General features: G+C 36.5%; 2 protein-coding genes across 5 annotated transcripts in view; one reads left to right on the top strand and one right to left on the bottom strand.

Moving 5' to 3' along the window:
* LOC111502962 (uncharacterized) overlaps positions 1-19,470 on the bottom strand; it is a 493,652-nt gene that overhangs the window by 169,834 nt on the left and 304,348 nt on the right. The gene's annotated exons all lie outside the window — the stretch shown is intronic.
* Positions 6,189-7,084, top strand: LOC141485869 (uncharacterized). The gene is made up of 2 exons (XM_074183434.1): positions 6,189-6,309; positions 6,373-7,084. Exon 2 carries the CDS (start codon positions 6,374-6,376, stop codon positions 7,082-7,084), a length of 711 nt encoding a protein of 236 aa, XP_074039535.1. The 5' UTR covers positions 6,189-6,309; position 6,373.

Below are 19,470 nucleotides of genomic sequence, written 5' to 3'. Positions count from 1 at the left end.
AGAATCAGTAGTTGTTTACAGCTGATTCTCGGCCTCCCCCCACCACTATGACGTATTAATTGCTTTTTTTATTGGTTGTTGTTTGGTGAAGTTTTTTTGTTGTGCAGTGAAGTCAAGGCGTTGTGACCTTGAAGTGTCTGGTGCATGGATCGTTCAGATTTTTTTTTCATATGAGATTTTGTGTGTTTATGTGTGTGTGTGTGTGTGTAGGAGAATGCACGGTACAGGGTTTCATCATGTGCTTGTTTGTCTATGTACAAACATACGTCTGCATACTTCGAAGATCCTCCAAGTAATAAATGCTCCATCGGTGTTAGGGCACCAAGTTAGTAGTGGAGTGACGTCACAGCAATAACCGTTCAACGGCTAGAGAGCGACATGTTCACTCCACGACGTGTGGCAGAGTAATGCGTATTCATCGGTCTGCCCTCACCTCTCCTGAAGCGATGAAGGTTCGCTCTAGCCCCGCTATCGATGGTGACACAACGGCAGCCGAGGACTGTTTGCCTAGCGTCTACCCTCTCCGAGACCGCAACGACCACTGCTTGCTCGTATATCGACATCTGTTATCGCATTCAGTTGGGAGGTAATCTTGGCGCATGTAGTTGAGAAGTGGGGTTGGCTATGACGTCTTGACGGGTCCTATCAGAGTGTATTTAAGAAGCGTACGAGTGTTGGCTATGTCAGTTTACATCAAGTGAGTTAGTGAGAACTATTATATAAAATGTATTCCTGTGACTGTGGTAAATCTTTCACTCGTAGTGATAATCTTCGTCGGCATCAGCTCCAGAGTTGCCAAGGAGGGCCTGCAGTGAAACGGGTGAGAGTGGATAATGCAACACCTATGTATACGTGCAATTGTTGTAATGTGACAATTCCTATGAGCCAAGTGAATTCTCACCGAAGAACCATGAGTCATAAAAATAATGCATGTGTTCAATTGTCTGACGGTGTTCAAATTATAACGAATGCATTCAATTGCCGCATTGCTACATACAGGGTGGAGAGTTCGATTGTAACCAGTGACTACATTCATTTTTCAATAAGATTAGGCAGAAGGTCATTGAATTACTGGAATCAGCCATCAGGATCCATAAAAGCATCAAGGTGAATATGGAAGTTTTTGGGAATTATATTCTTCAGACTGATGATTCGAGGGACACGAAGTCATTTAATTCCCAAAATAAAATAGTGGACCAATCTTCAGATTTGAATGCTGTTTTGATGGATTCCGTGATGTAATTGTGGCTCAAACGACTGAGTTCCAGGATCGTGACTCAGGTATTTATTTTTTAAAAATTTCAATAAGATTGAATAGTAATTTTTTTTTTTTTTATAATTCAGGTTGGACTTGTGAAAAAATATTGTTTCTCGAGGTCAACATTAATAAATACAGTCCACTGGAAGGACGTTCATATGTGAAGCTGCCTCAATGTATTCAATGGAAGAAAGCTGTTGTGAATGTTCGTAATGAAGATCAATATTGTTTTGCTTGGGCTATAACATCAGCATTATATCCTGCAGATAGTCGAGTGTCCGAACTTACGTCATATCCACATTTTTCCACTGTTTTAGATGTCACAGTATGGATTTTCCGGTTAAAGTTAATAATAAGAGTATCGAAATATTCGAAGATAGGAATGATATTTCAATTAATGTTTACGGTTTAGAGAGTACATTTGAGAAGGGTAAAATGAAGTATGAAGTGATTGGTCCATTGCGATACTCACAGAGAAGACTCCGGAGACATGTCAATTTGTTGTTTATAACTGATGACTCCGGTAATGGTCACTATTGTTGGATCAAAGATCTTTCAAGATTAGTTTCTAATCAACTATCAGCTCATAGACAGAAAAAATATTTTTGTGACGGATGTTTGATATATTTTTCTGATGAGAGATTGCTTTTACGTCATAATATGTATGATTGTAATCACATTAGTACCACAACACCAACTACTAATTTAAAGATCAATAAATATGGTAGAATGGTTGCGGAAAAATAAACTAATGTTTGAAAACTTTGAGAGGCAAATGAGGGTGCCATTTGTAGTGTATGCTGATTTTGAATCAGTGCTTAAACCGATTCATGTGAATGAGCCAAATCCTGGAAGTTCATACACGATTAAAACATTCAAACATGCCCCATATTCATTTGCTTATTTGATAAAGTGTTCATATAATGATGATTTGACAAAATTTGTTACATATAGGGGTGTAGATGCAGCTCAGAAATTTGTGAGTAGCATTGAAGATGATTTGAAAGAGATACATGAAAATCATCTCAGAAACCCTAAACCAATGGATACACAAACTGTCGAAGAAGAAGAACAGTTTGTTGCAGCCAGAACTTGTGGTATATGTAATAAAGCATTTACTGATGGTGACGTCAAAGTAAGAGATCATTGTCATGTCACAGGAAAGAAAAGATCACATGCCGCTCACTCGAAATGTAATTTAAATTTCAAAATACCAAACTTCATACCTATCATTTTTCATAATTTAAGTGGTTATGATTGTCATTTATTCATAAAAGAATTGTATAGGAATAAAGAGAAAGTTGATGTTATCCCGCAAACTAAAGAGAAATATATATCTTTCACGAAGCATCTCTTTACACACAGCTATACCGATAAAGATGGTGTGGTTAGGAAGAATTATCTCAAAATGAGATTTATCGATAGTTATAAATTTATGACTAATTCGTTGGAGAAGTTGGGTGCAAACTTGACCTCCGATCAATGTTTGGAGATGCACAAACATTTCCCACAAATTGAGAAATTCAATTTGATGAGACAGAAAGGTGTATTTCCATATAGTTTTGTTGATGACATTGACAAATTGAATTATCCATTACTTCCGACAAAAAATCAGTTTTATGACACACTCAATTGTGAACATATATCGGAAACTGATTATGATAGGGCTAGAAAAGTTTGGAATTTATTCGAGTGTCAGAATTTGGGGGAATACTCTGATTTGTATTTGAAGTCGGATGTATTGCTACTATGTGATATTTTTGAAAACTTCCGCACCACAAGTTTAGAGATATATAACTTAGATCCGGCACAATATTACACTGCACCTGGATTATCATGGGATGCCATGTTGAAGTTCACTAATGTTGAATTGGAATTACTAACTGACATTGATATGATTCACTTTTTCAAAAAGGTATACGAGGTGGAATTAGTCAATGTAGCGAGAGGAAACATATAGCAAATAATAGATTTTTACCCAATTATAATCCCAACGAACCTTCCACATTCATTACATATTTAGATGCAACAAATCTATACGGTCACAGTATGTCACAACCTCTACCAACAAGTGAATTTACATGGTTGACACCAAATGAAATTCTTAATCTCGATGTGATGGATGTGAGTACTGATAGTCCGTATGGGTATGTATTTGAAGTGGACATTCATTATCCACAAGAGTTGCATGATAAACATTCTGACCTTCCATTTTTAGTCGAAAAAATAATACCACCTCGTACACAATCGAAAATTCCCAAATTAATTCCAAATTTGAATGATAAAAGAAAATATATTGTTCATTATAGGAATCTACAGCAAGCTGTCAAAAATGGATTGATTGTAATGAATACACATAGAGTATTGAAATTCAAACAATCATGCTGGATGAAACCCTATATAGATCTTAATACTGAAATGCGTAATAGGTCTAACAACAAATCTGTTAAAGATTTCTATAAACTAATGAATAATGCGGTGTATGGAAAGACAATGGAGAATGTAGATAATCGAATTGATGTTAGACTCGTTACACATTGGGAAAATATAAAGAAAAATATAGGTGCCAGCACTCTCATAGCCAAACCAAATTTCAAAAATTGTTCAATTTTCACTGATAATTTCGTTGCCATTCAATTGGGTAGAGTGAAGGTTCATTACGATAAACCATTATATTTGGGATTTTCCATATTAGAATTATCTAAAACAGTCATGTATGACTTTTTCTATGGATGCATCAAACAACACTTTGATGAAAATGTCTCTTTACTTTACACAGATACCGACTCGCTCATTCTTAAAGTAAACACAGAAAATTTTTATGAATTCATAAAAACTAACATAAGTAGATTTGATACATCCAATTACAGTATAGTTAACCAATTCAATATTCCAGTAACAAGTTCAGTCTTGGGTAACTTCAAAGATGAATTTCCAAATGATCCAATCATGAGTTTTTATGGTACAGGTGCTAAAGCATATTATGTGAAATCTGTTGATGGTGAATTTAAGAAAGCCAAAGGGGTTAAACGATCTGTAATAAAGAATGAATTGACATGCGAAGATTATCAAAAAATCGTCGAACAAGGTGGTATGATATTCAGAAAGATGAATTCATTTAGAAGCGTGTTACATGATATGTATACTGAATTAAAAAATAAAGTTGCATTATCATATCACGATGATAAACGATTTATCATTCCGAATACTACCCACACTCTTCCTTGGGGTCATAATGATATTGAATTTTATGAAAACGATCCAAATGAGAACATTCGTTGGATAAGTAATATTATTCAACAATCACAATCTCAGGAGACTCCATTGGATCAATTGATTAATTTATTATCTGCCGAGATCAATGATTGAAATATCATTCAATATCTTCAAAACCGGAAAATTCAATATTGATATTTATGTAGCCATTTATAATTAATAATATATGATAGAAGTAATGTGATATTAATGTATTATGTATGTATGTATATGTATTACTGTAATGAATATAAAATGATTAAAATTTTATTTGTATTATTTCTATTTCCCTAATCAATTACTGCAATATATAGTATAATGTAAATGACAGAAATATCAGTTTGAAGAGAATCATCGTAGAGTGCACAATGTCTAAAACAATCGATAAGTTTGGTAGAAAAAGAAAATGGGGTGGTAATGTCATTCGAGGTCCTCCTGGGAATGGTTTTAAATTAACAAAAGATGGTCATTATGACATGCAAAGGAAAATATTGAAAAATACAAGTGAACCAATTGACAAGAGTGATTGTGTAACTGTATCATATCTTGAGGGGGAAATTAATGGAGCAAAGGAAGTTATACTTCTAGCCTACAAGCTGCAATACAATCCACAATAGGCAATATTGCTCGGGACGCCCGGCAAGCATTTAACGATAAAATTGCAGAGGCTCGGATAACTTTCACTCGTAAATTTGACAAACTTACAAGTGATGTAGACATAAAAATGTCTGACATAACAGCGTCTACAAATAAAAAATTTGATGCTATGTCAAACATAACAGGGACTACAATGAAAAAGTATGATGTACTGGAACAGAGAGTTGAAGTATTGGAGAAAAACCATAAAGAAGTTTTGGAGAGAAACTATAAAGTCAGGCCATCATCATCAGGTGGACTGGGATATCCAGGACTGAACATTAATCCAAATCATAGAATAATACAACCAAAACCAAAACCAACTGATGATGTATTAATGGAACCAACATGGTGAATGTATTCCCTCGTTAGGTTAGGTTAATAGCTACGTTAGGTTAGCTGCATACTTACGTTAGGTTAGGTGTTAGGTTAGTATTCCCTCGTTAGGTTAGGTTAATAGTTACTGTAGGTTAGGTTAGGTTAGGTTAGGTTAGGTTAGGTTAGGTTAGGTGTTCGGTTGCATAGCGGTAGGTTAGCGTACTAGGTTAGGTTACGTAATACATACGATAGGTTAGGTGTTCGGTTGCATAGCGGTAGGTTAGCGTACTAGGTTAGGTTACGTTAATACATACGATAGGTTAGGTGTTCGGTTGCATAGCGGTAGGTTAGCGTACTAGGTTAGGTTACGTTAATACGTTAATACGTTAGGTTAGGTGTTCGGTTGCATATTATGTTACGAACGCGCGCGCGAAGAGGGCGTAGATGTCTCTCCAGATGTCCCGCCTACCTGGGGCCGGAGCCCCACCCACCTGGGCGGAGCCCAGGCAGTGGGCGGGGCCCGTTAGGGCCACGCCCCCCCCCCCCCCCCCCCCCGTCGCCACCAACTTTTCGGATACCCCGCCCCTTTCCGAAGCCCCGCCCCCTTTCCGAAGCCCCGCCCCTCCCCTCCCCGAAGCCCCGCCCCCCGACTCCCAACATTTGCGCATGTACACCCCTACCCTCATCGCGCATGTGCGCTCCCACCATTTTCCCACGCTCACGCATCGAAGTCGATACCCTCCGGAGAGCACTCCACAACATTCAGTTCGAGAAGTCATCTCATCGAGAGCAGTCCACTCCACAACAAGGCAGTACGTTCCAACGACCAACTTGATATTTGAGTAAGTAAATTAGGAATGTTATTTTTTATATCAACTAACTTTGTATTATTTCTTCTTTTTCAGAATGGCAACCAATACACAGGAGGTGAATAATGCTGTGGCGTCTATTCTGCCGGTGTCCGCTGACCAGGAGGAGGCAGCATCTTCGAGAGCGGTGACGGTTGACCAGCCAACCACTTCGCGTTCGCGAGTTAGGTGCAGATCTTCTAGCCCTGACTTATTCGAGGAGGAGGAGGAAGTCAGGGCTGTGAAGAAGGTTTGCCAACGACCTGCAGCAAAGGTTGGTCCTATTTCAAAGTACCGAGCTACTTGCAATAGGACTAATCCTTATGCAGGTAGTTTTTCGACCTCTCGTAAGAGGGCCTCCACACCAGCAGCAGCACCAGCAGCAGTGGAAATTCCGAGGAGTCCTTCTCCGGAGTTGGTGATATTGTCGCCGTTGGTGACGCGACTACCACCGCTGCCAGCGACACCGGCGGATCCTGAGGTGTTGGTGCCACAGCCTATCGGAGAGGTTAGTGAAAAGATGAGTGTTTTTCTGCAGAGATGCAAGAAAGCAGAACGAGCTGCCCGATCTAGCGAGGCCGCGTTGGTTACCATGAAGCGACAAATGGCTGAAATGGATAACCGACGGAGGGAAATCCAAAAGGAAATGGCCGAAATAGATCGGAATTATGCATCTCTGCAGGAAAGGTGTAAAGCAGAGACCTCTTCGATAAAGCTGTACAAAAAAATAGTGACAGTTATGGACACTCTTTTTGTAGATGAAGTGTAAATGTAAGATTAGTTTTAGGTTAGTTAGGAGTATTTAATTATGGTAGTTTTAAGTTTATATTTGTTAAGTTTATATTGAATAAAGGAAAAGGAAGTGAAATAAAGGGTGTACACTGTTTTTTGGTTTGGTACACATTGAACAATGCGATGGTTGGAGCATTTTTCTTCACTTCCTCTTATTATTATTATTATTTTTTTTTATTTCAATTCCAAGTTCTTCTAGACAAATACCTCACATCAATTTTTGTGTTCTCTAATCACTTGTAAATAATTTCATGTGAAGAAAATTTAAAAAATAAAAAATAGACATGTTTCATAGTGAAATCGACAAGTATATTTCATTTGTATTTTATCCATTCAAGTATCTCTTTCATTGAATATGTCTTATGTCACTTTGCAATTTACCCCTACTCATTGAATATGTCTTATGTCACACTACAATTTACCCCTACTCAATGTTCCACTCCTCTCCCACTCCCTCTCGAAAGTATAAAAGTAGAAATCATCTGATGAAACATTCAGTTGATCAGCTAGCATCGAGATGGAACCCGATTCAACCTCCGAACCCTATAGCTGCCCGGATCAGGGGTACAACTTCAATTACTGGGATAACAGCCAGGTACAGGTTGTCTCTTCCACCACGGAACCCCACAGTCCGCCATACGAATACCGGGATCACGACATCAGGATGCAAGTTCAGCATGTCACTGGCAGTGACGAAGGACACTTGGATGACTCGGAATATCCAGATCCTGACGGATGGTGGGACCCTGCTTATGATGACATTGTCCCAATGAGTAGCGACGACGACGATGATGACGACGACGACTCTGGTGATGATGCTGATGACGAGCTTGACGTTAGACGTCCTCCACCATCCCCTATCCTCATCGAGGATAGTCCTCCGCCATCCCCAATCCTAATCGATGATGATGTCCTCAATTCCGATGATGACATATAATCATCTACTCGTCCATCATTTCCTTTCCTTTCCTTCCACGGAGTACACACTTTTTGGTTGGTGTACACGAGGCACTGCGAGGCTGGGGCAGTGTCTTCCTCCCTTCCTCTCCCTCTTATTAGTTTTTTTCCATAATAATCACTAGAATTTCTCCTAATAATCGCTCAGAGTTTCATTCTTGATGTTTTCGAATCTCAAACACTGTTCTACATTTCACCCCCTCCATTTCATTTCTTCCAATATAAATATAGCAACAATCCCAGTTCTATATCATTCTTCCACAATGTCGAGTACAGGACCCATCCAAGTACATGAAATAGATTCAACGTCTGATCATTTGAGTACAACCTTCGCTCAATTTCTGCAGCGAATCTATGATCTTCCTGATGATTTCGCAGAACGAGTGGAACAAGGTATTCAGGACGACATAGATGCTGTTGACGATAATAATGCGGATGATGTGATTAGTATATCATCTGATTCAGCTGATTATGACGACGACGACATCATGAGTATATCATCTGATTCAGATGACTACTATGAGGATGATATCATTAGTATATCATCTGATTCAGATGACGATACCATAATTATTGTTTCTGATGATGAGGAGCGTTAGTCCATATCATTGCATGGATTAATAAAAAAATAACAGCCCTTTTCAGGGCTACAATTAAAGACTGAAACAATAAAAAAAATGCTCTTTTCAGAGCTACCATTATACTTTCAAACAGAAACAGATTCATACCATTGTTAACATTATGTTAACATTATAATCTCAAACGAAATATATGTATGTGAAAGTATTCATCATTATATGCATATGAATGATTGACAAATGCCAACTTCAACTTTCATTTAAAGTAGTACTCATCATATGCATAGATATTCAATGACTATCAAATTCCAAATTTCGACTTTTCAGTCAAAGTAGTAATTTATTTGTCATATAATGTATAGATATTCAAAGACTAACAAATTTCCAACTTAGACTTTTATTAGTCAAAGTATTCATTTGTCACATAATCTATGAATACTAATACAACTAACTACTGTTTGTGTGAATAATGTAGCCCTGAAAAGGGCTGTTGTTTTTTTTTGACCAGTAGGTCCACGGTTATTGTGCCACAGGTTGGACATTATTACATATAATACATGTAGATACTCGGGTGAAGTTTGTTAGTGGCCTCTCGCAAGCTTCACACCAATTCTGTCCCATTTCCATAATTGAGACAGTGTTGTGGGTGTTGACATGGGCATACCACCCTCCATTATTGTTTCTATGCGAATAAAACCGAAAGCAGCACCAACATAGTTTTTTGTTCTCTCCATCTATTGTGCTGATCAATACGTATGCATCCAATGCACAATACAAATCCAAGGGATCTTCCAGTGTCTCACTGACATTGAGTGTTCGCATACCGATCCTCATAGCACCATCACCTTCAGTTGTGTCAGCTTCTATCCCTTCATCATCTCCTTCTTCATCCATGACCCTCTCAAACTCCATCACGTCATCATCTTCGTCGCTTTGGTTGGCCTCGTTTTCAACTTCGTCTATCTCATCTTCATCGACTCCAACATCTTCTGCTTCAACTATTACTTCCTCTAGCGGAACATTGACATCCTCATCATCTGATTCGTCTATCCAATTGTTTTCATCAACAGCAGCTATTCTATTTAATGCAGCATTTATTTTTGCAGAATTCATCTTGTTGTTGTTTGCTCACAGTTGTAGAGAGTGAATGAATGAACTCTAGGTTTGCAAGTCAACTTATATAGGAGGTGATGCGACTCCCACTTGACTCGTTTAGAGTGGAATAGTAGGAGAAGTTATCCCACTATACTTCCACATGATGTTGATTTGTATAAATAGAGATCGTAGGTATAGGAGAGAGCATTCAGAGTTTCTGTAAGTCATCTCTTAATATTTCTAATCGAATTAGTAAAATGCCGTTTCCAAAAGAGTGGAATGAAAAACCAAAAGTGTGTGTCTACCCAATGATGATTGCAGGGGCTATTGTGTGCTACTTTTGTCAAATAAGTAGACCTAAGGATTCAATCAATCCATGTACTGGTATGTGTAGTGATTGCGTGTTGCGGATTCAACTATCGCCTCCTTCTCATCCACCGAAGCGAACAAAATCGGATTATCGTCAACAACAGTTACAGTGTCTGAAGTGTTCCGAACCTATAATATTTAACAATATAGGTATCTGTAGAAATATTTGTGGTACCTGTGCTGCCGTTCCAACTCCACTGCAACGTTGTTTGCGTTGTGATACATATTCCATGAATTGTTGGAATCATGTATGCAATGCATGTAGAAGTACTTGGGATCTGTGTGAGAAGGTTGGTCAACTCTACCCCAATAGGAGAATCCATTTTTTTCAATGTTGGTGTTTGACGCACGAGCAACAACTATTGAGGAATAGAGTCAAAGAACGTTCCACATCCACAGAGACATATTAACATTTTTCATTTTTTATTATCGTTATTGTCCTCTATTATTAATAAATATATATATTTTGAATTTATTTGTATTATTTTCTAACATTTAAAAATACATGCATGCAACACAAAGTTTTCCTCTTAAATGACAAAGATTGTTACATGCGTGAATAGTTTAGTGAGAGAGCGCATGTGCCAGTTGATGAAAGAGCGCATGCGCTAGTTTATTTTCTTCTATAAATGGTGAGGTCTCAGTAACATCATCACCTTTCCTATCCACATTCTATTGCTATCACATATCATTCCTCAGACCTTAATAATCATGAGCTCTATGCCGCTATTGATTGCTGAAGATGGTTCACCACTTGTTGATATCGATCAGACTGATTTTGAAAATATTCCAGTATTACATTTATCGAGTCAAGATTCGATAAATGATTTTGATATTAACGACTTCGTTAACTTTGCAGATGTGCCAGAACCAAATGAGCAAATTATTATTGAAAATCCGATCGTTTCGCAATTATCATCACTCAAACACTCTTCATCTACCCTTCCTCTTGGTGTTGATAAGAAATCTAGAACAATCAAGAGGAAGGTTACTAAGGCATCTTCATCGATTGTCACTGACTTTAAAGAAAAGAAAGAATCCAAAAGTGTTGTGCGACAGAAAAAACCCGCAACGAAAAGTGACAGATCGAAGAGGAAGCCAAAAGGTACTCCTAAAGAAATGAAGAGTGATTTGAAAGCTGAACCGCTATCTTCTTTCAGCCCCCTCCATCGGTTTGGGGAAATGAAAAGGAAAGCAAAATGCCGTCTTGTAAAGGCACAGATGACTATTGCTGAACTTGAAAAGAGTGAGCGAGCTATTAATGCTAATAATGAAACTCTTGAAGCATTAGATGCCAAGATTGCATTAGCGAAGGTTGAATTGGCTAGAATGTCTAAAGATGCTGATGAACTCCGTTCAAAAATTGGTAAAGATAAGCAATTCCATCAACGTTCGAGAATGCAAGCTCAGGCTGAGCTTGAGGAGTCGACTAAGCTTTATGAGACAGCATTATCAGTGAGAGATAATTGGCAAAAAGAGTTGGATACTGCATTTCAAAGTGACGGCGATTAGTTTTGGGAATGATAATGTGTTTTCAATATCGTGAGTTGAAAAATATAAGCGGGAATGGAGTATACAATTAATTTGGTTTGGTATACACAGAACATTGCGAATGGCTGGGGCAATGTTTACCGCTGCAATATTTTTCAGTTCACATACTTATAATTGAAATGAAAACAATAATGAACTTTAATATTACTTTATTCATAAAAGTCACTATTATATACATTTAAACCATATTTGATTCATCAATCCAAGAATTTTGTTCGCTAGGAAGGCCTAACCACTTTACATATACTTTATTTTTTCTTCTCTTCAACACCTTCTCAATCAGATATACGTCAGGATTCTCGGTTCGTAATAACTCTTCTTCGTAAAAACATCCTCTAATCGGCTGTTCATTCATATCTTCAAGATTATAAGTCGTTGGGATGGTTTTATTAATTTTAACAATCTTGAATAGCTCCGTGGTAAAATTCGCAGTGTAAGACTTTTCAAAAATATGTTTGTATTTACTTATACGTACAATATCATTTAATTGGAATTTGGGTTTACTTTGTCTTCCTCCAATTCCATTGATACCCTTGAATTTTAATTTTGTTGTTGAATCAACATTGATGGGTGCCATACCTATTGTACGATGAACTTTATTATTATATCTACTAGTTATAATTGGAAGAATATCAAGCCATTTGTGGTGACCTCTCATCGAAAATTCCTTGTAGAGCCATGCCTTTATTGTACGAATCACTCTTTCTGCTATAGCTGCCTTCTTTGTGCTAAATGTTGAATAATGATTGATATTATATTCTCGCATGAGAGATGAGAAGCTTTTATTGAAAAATTCTTTCCCTTGATCGCTTTGTATGTGTTTGGGGGAGTATTTGGCTTCTTTCAGTACATGTTTCATTGCATTAGTTACTGTACTACCTGTTTTATCTTTAACTGCTACAGTCCACAGATATTTGGAGTAACAATCTATCACTACAAGTATATATCGGTATCCTTCATTACTTTTTGCATAAGGTTGCAGTTCAGCTAAATCTATTTGCCATAGATCTGCAAAACCTTTGATGGTGGTTATTCTTCTACGAAAATTACGTCTTGCAGGTTTATGTAATTCATTAACAACTTGTCGTTTGACATCACTTATTTCATTAGTCATTCTATTTCAATATGATTAAAGAGAAAAGGTGATAATGTTACTGCATTGAATGATGATGTGACAGTGATCATTACATGTGAATATGTTAATATATTATACCTTCTTCACGTAATTCTTCAATTATTGAAATTATTTCATTATCATGTCCGGTATGTCCGGCTGACTTTGAAGCTACCAATAGTCGTAGGCGAGCAACTAACTCTTTCGGTGAATTCCAGTACACATAATTCACAGGTTTAGAATTATATATTTTCTCCATTTTCACTCGTTTGAGTGCTCCACCAATTTTACTTCTACTTCTTATTGGATATTGTCGTGAGTCTAATAGAGGTTTGATAACTTCACGAAATTTTTTAGAATTTGTATTTTTAAAACCATTCTTCAGATGATATTGTTTATATGGAGCATTCGTTATTTTCAATATTTTGGAATATACTTGACGAGTTTCTTCATTATCAACATCTTGTGGATTCTTCAAAAAAATCATATCATACAATTCTGGACTACCTGCGCATTCATATTTTTTCACTTTATTAGCATCCCAAAATGAAATGTTTCCATCTTTGAAATTTACCACTAGACTTCCCATTTTCAGCTTTTGTGTAATTGGATCCATACGTACGCCAAATGTTCCATCATATGCTGGATTTCTAGATTTTATATTATTCAAATGTTTCATCAAAACATCTTCACCACTTTCATTCATAACAGGTGAGATGTCAGGATCCGAGGAATCGATGTGGGACGATGATGGTGTTTCGAATAGAGTTGTTCTCATATCGTCTTGAAGTGTGCTCGTGTCACTATTCACAGATGATACACTACCAAAAGATTGTTTTCTTCCTATTGGAGTACTCATGGGATAATTTGAAGTAGATTGAACAGTTCCATGATTTGGTGATAACACTGGTGATTTAGAAGTAGCGTTTGATGATAAAACATTCAATGGTTTCATTATGGGCTCATACAATCTTTCAAGTGTCGTACGATTTTCAATATTATCATTCTTGATAGAGTTGAATTTCTGCCTGACAGCTTCTGTTGTCTCTACTAGTTGACGTTTCAAATTTATTTCATTGTTTTTATTTTCAGGATCTTTTTTTGTATTCATAATGCCCTTTTTTTTGAATTAAAGCTTAATTCGTTGGTGAAGTGACCACTACAATATTCAGTGATCGAATAAGTTCCAAAAACAAGATCATGGGTATATAAAACTATCGAATCCTTTGCGATATCTACCTTCATCTATTTTTCTATCCTTATCAATGACTAGAAATCCATATTGGTCCTCCCAGCATTTAACACACATCAATTGGAATTGTTTGAATGTTACATCGGGTGAAACATGATCTGAATAAATGTGATGTAAATTCGTCTCATCTTGTTTGAACATTATAATGAAATTGGTATTGTCACGCACTAACTGTTTGGGTACCCGTGAATATGTCTGTGCTAGATAAAAACAATCAACATCCTTATGACGTCCCATACAGAAATATGATCTAATAATATCTTGCTTTTCACATATTACATCATCGAAAATGAAAACAGAATTAGGCTTAGCGTCGGAGGGTTCCACTATTTCTGCATTATTGCTGAATGTATAAAAACCTAATCCTTTTATAGGTTCCAAAACACTTCGCAAGTACTGATATTTAGGTTGATTGAGTGATTTCGAATAGAGATACACATTTCTAAATCTCAGTCCTTGTGGATGTGTTAATAGTGATATCATTGCATTCGTCTTTCCACAATTTGAAGGTCCTATAATGAGTCCTCGAACTGATGATGGAAGTAGTGGACCATGTCTGAATACCCTTTGTCCATTCAATCCACAACCAAATTTCTCATCTAGATTATCTACAGCAAACTTTTCTTTCTGTTTTACAATGCGCATCGTGCCGTGGTTGGAGACTATATAAATGTTATTAGCTTATTCATTTCAATGTGTACCATCAAACGATACGGACGTATTGAAAGTGATCGTAAAATTAAAAGAGGTTGTGGTTTTGTTAATGATTTAATAAACAAACTTCCTTTCGAATTACATCTACCGGAGGTTATCAATACTGTGGACCGGGTACAAAATTGAAACAACGTTTAGCTCGTAACGACCCTGGAATCAATAAATTAGATATTGAATGCAAAAAACACGATATTCAATATTCTAAGCATCCATCCGATCTTGCAGCAAGACATTTAGCCGACAAAGAACTTGAATACAGCGCTTGGGATAGGGTTAAATCGAAGGACGCGAGTATTGGGGAAAGAGCAGCTGCATTACTTGTCACCAACATTATGAAAGCGAAAAGACATATGGGCATGGGTTGTAGTACCAATAAGAAAAAATGTAAGAGGAAACAAACGAAGAAAAATAAAATTAAAAAAGTTGCATTTGGTGCTGGGATAGTCCATAAAGTGCGAAATGTATTGAAGAAAGCTGGTGGGAATCAATTTGTGACGAATAATAGCAAAAAAGCTATCACTGTGGCATTGCAGGCGGCACGTAAATACCTTAAAGCTGCCGGTGGAAAGAAGAAAATCCGCACACCACGCATAATTCCTGTTCCCAAGATCGGTGGACTTTTACCATTGATACCAATTTTTGCTGGACTATCCGCACTAGGAAGTTTGGCGGGAGCTGCTGCTGGTATTACCAAGGCCGTGAATTCGGCAAAAGCCAGCAGAGCGGCTTTAATGGAAGCCAATCGTCACAATAAAACCATGGAGGCTGTAGCATTAGGCAAACGCGGAAGTGGAATATATCTCAAACCATACCGTAAAGGTTTAGGACTATATTTAAAACCATACAAAGCCACAAACAAAACAAAAAACTAATTGAACCCCTACCTCAGAGGCCTCTTACTGATCTCGATCTCAGTTATTATGCACAAAAAATGAAAATTCCACATTTTCGTGGTGTTTTTATGCGTGATAGATTACCATCTTCAGGTCCAAAACAAAACGAGACAGCTATTGTTAATTTAGATGGAATAAGTGGACCAGGAACACATTGGGTGGCATATAAAAAATGTGGGAAAGAAGTCACATATTTCGATAGTTTTGGAGATCTACCCCCACCATTGGAATTGACTCGATTCTTTCGAAAATGTTCGAATGTAAAAATCAAATATAACTATGATCGACAACAGAAATTTAATACAGTTCTCTGTGGTCACTTGTGCTTGCAGTTTCTCTCTAAATAATTTTCCAAATAAAAATGGATTCAACACCAAAACTGGATCGGGAGGCTATCAAGGGAATGGGGTTTTCACTTAGAATGTTTTCAAAATATGGTACCTTGAAAAAAATGGATAAAGTGATGCTTGCAAATATGCCTAAGGAAGTGATACTTGCATGTGTTGCACATGAGATTGCATATGTTTGGGAAAAGTTGCCTAAGCATCTGCAAGATGACATCGATATAATGAAACATAGATATTGTTATGAGCACCACCACCACGATCAAAATTCAGAATCGGATGTTAATGACGGTCCTATACCTCGGAAATCTATGTGTTGTATTTGTAATATAGAGGATGTGAATATTGGTATCAATAAAAATGATACTTATTACAATACAACACCTTCCAAAAAGTGTAAATTGTCTCAAATGTGCTGTTGCTGTGTACAATAATAAATTGAAATGTGTTTCAAAATATTCATCAGTCATGTCACGAAAGTTCGAGCTACAAGCTGTCGGGACAAGTGTCTTGAGTGCGGATTTTTTTCCACCAATTGAATTGGATAGGAACAGTCGTTATGGATTAGGACTTTTGGGATTCTATGGATGCAATACAATCAATAATATAACTGAAGCTAATAACTTAGTTAGTTTTAGAATCAGTAATGACAACTCATCGATACCCCAAAAGTTGACAATTGAAATTCCATGTGGTGCTTATGAAATAGAAGAGATCAATGCCGTCATACAGAAACATATCATGTTCAGATTGTTTCATGATAAAAAACCAAATGATGTCGTTGCAGATGATATTTTCTATCTACACGCCAATAATAATACATTCAAATGTGAAATGCGATCCAAATATGAAATTGATCTGACACATCCAAATTCAATAGCAGAAATGATGGGGTTCGCTCATGAAATATTTCCACCAAATCAGATACATGAATCATCATTACCAATAAACATTACAACTGTGAGACTTATCCGCTTAGATTGCAATATAATATCTGGTTCATATATAAATGGTGAAGAATCCCACATTCTTTTCTCATTCGATATTGATGTTGAACCTGGCTACAATCTTACTAAAGAACCACACAGTATTATATATATGCCTGTCAGTCCAGAAGGTCGTCAATTGATTCACAACATTACAGTGCGTATTTTGGATGAAAAAAATAACCTTATCGATTTTGGAAGTGAAGAAGAGATTTTCATTATTTTGGAATTGAAGAAAATCGAATAACTGTTGTTATGGGTTTCATTTATAATAGACAAAATCGCATTGAACAATCCCAAACGAGTTGCACTATCAAAAAGAAAGGTGTGCATAAAAAGAAGCTCATTCCACAAGTGTATGCTAAACAGTTAGCACATAACGCTCTGTCTGTGAGTGATCTTAAATTTTTGAAATCGATTGGATTGAAAGTGAGAAAATAACAATGGTGCTCGAAACAAACAATGAAAAGTTGAATATATTCAATGAACCAGTGCTCGATCATTCTCTCATAAGTTTACATGAGCACACATATAAGCCCTATGGATCACCGCTATTCAGGAATTCGGATGAAATCAGAATTGCAATCAATAATCAAGATGTTATACTAGATATTGCCGAGAGCTTCATTTACATAGAAGGTAAATTCACCCCCAAAGATGTAGCGAAAACATGCTATCTCTCGAATAATGCAATTGCATTTCTCTTTGACGAAATTCGTTATGAAATGGGAGGTGAACAAGTGGCTGTTGTTAGAAAACCTGGGATAACATCTACAATGAAAACCATGATATCATTTGGACAATCTCATGCTAACACATTATTGACATCTGGTTGGGGACTTTCACAATTGAAGCAAGATATCTTGGATACAAACAGTCATGTTTTTAGTGGAAAACTACCACTGAAATATTTGATGGGTTTTGCTGAAGATTACAACAAAAGTATCTTGAATGCCAAACAGGAATTGATTTTGATTATCGCTCGATCATTCAAAAACTCATATATAGGTGAGGTTGATGCTGATTTGGAAATAAATAAAATCGAATGGAAAATAAGGCATATTGTACCAGATGATAAACACAAGCTCAAACTTTTGAGTAGAATAAACAAAAGCGGTCTGAATGCCAAAATCAAGTTGGCGTATCGTATGTGGGACCTCTATGAACTACCATCATTACGTGGGACTTCTTCAGACATATGGGCCATCAAAACAACTAACGCATTGGAAACTCCTCGTTTTGTCATCATCGCATTCCAAAGTACTACCACATCTGAAGATAGAACACAAGATATTACAAAATTCACAACTGCTGATATCAATAGTATTCGAGTATACTTGAATTCTGAAGTTTATCCATATGAGCGTTGGAATTTGAATTTCGATAAAAAACTTGATGCTCCTGCTTATTATGCTTTTGAGAGTTTCCAGCGAAGTTATTATGATAAAGATATGAGTGAACCTCTGATGGACATTGGACAATTTAGAGAGAATCCACTATTCGTCATCGATTGTTCCCATCAACCGAATGCAACAAAATCATCAACTATTGATATAAAGATTGAGTTTGAGACGAGGAAGACCAAGTTTCCAGACAACACTAAAGTATATGCATTAATTTTGCATGATACAGTTTTAACATACAATGCATTGGATGGTTCAGTTCATAGCAGATATTGACACTTTTTTTTTTTCACTCTATCATGTACTGTTTTATGATCTTTTTTTTTATTTGTAACTGACTTATATCATGTATTGTATTTTATATCATATTTATTGTTTTGTAATCATTTTCTATTGTATTTCATCAGATTTAAATAAATAAAACATGAAAATAATACAAAGTTTTTTATTTGACATTATTTATGATTCACAGGAACATACAGACTATCTAAAATAACTTCTTCCTCATAATCATCATTTTCGCGACCATCTTCAATTTCCTCTCGATTTTCATCATTCAATTCAAAGTGATGAATAATCCATTCTGGCAAGTATGGTTGGAGGCTATACAGGAATCTTCTTAGGTTCAGTTCAATCATAACCTCACAAAGTTGCCACAATTCCAATTCATTATCCAAAAATTTGTTGCAAACTTCTGCACCACTCCAATAGTTCTCAGCATCACGAAGGCATAATTCGATTTGTTTTTCATCATAGCATACACTCATATCATAAACGCTTGCATGTTCGGCTCCATCACCCAACACCTTCAATTTAGACGACAAATGTTGAACCGATGATTTGAGATCTACAATATCGACCCAATCTTGACTTGCGTACTGCATCCACATCTTTAAATGGTGGAACTGAAATCGAACAAAAAAAAACAATAAGCAACCTCCAATTTTTCAGTGATATAATACTCACATTCCCATTTTACTTGTAGTTACAAAGTGAGTGTATTCAACTAAGTTAGTAATGTTTATATTTCCATATAATTATCATCTAATATATGAATATTAATAAAACAATAAGAAATTCATTATAATTACTATTATTATTCAATCA

Source organism: Leptinotarsa decemlineata, unplaced genomic scaffold (assembly GCF_025532065.1).
Source record: "Leptinotarsa decemlineata unplaced genomic scaffold, Ldec_3_MD MMD2_tig00026340_RagTag_RagTag, whole genome shotgun sequence".
NCBI lineage: Eukaryota > Metazoa > Arthropoda > Insecta > Coleoptera > Chrysomelidae > Leptinotarsa > Leptinotarsa decemlineata.
The sequence above is the reverse complement of the archived record's forward strand: the minus strand, read 5'-3'. Positions and strand labels throughout refer to the sequence as shown.

Bases quoted from the DNA above. Each gene is read 5' to 3' on its own strand.
- LOC141485869 (XM_074183434.1), top strand. From the start codon at position 6,374: ATGGCAACCAATACACAGGAGGTGAATAATGCTGTGGCGTCTATTCTG.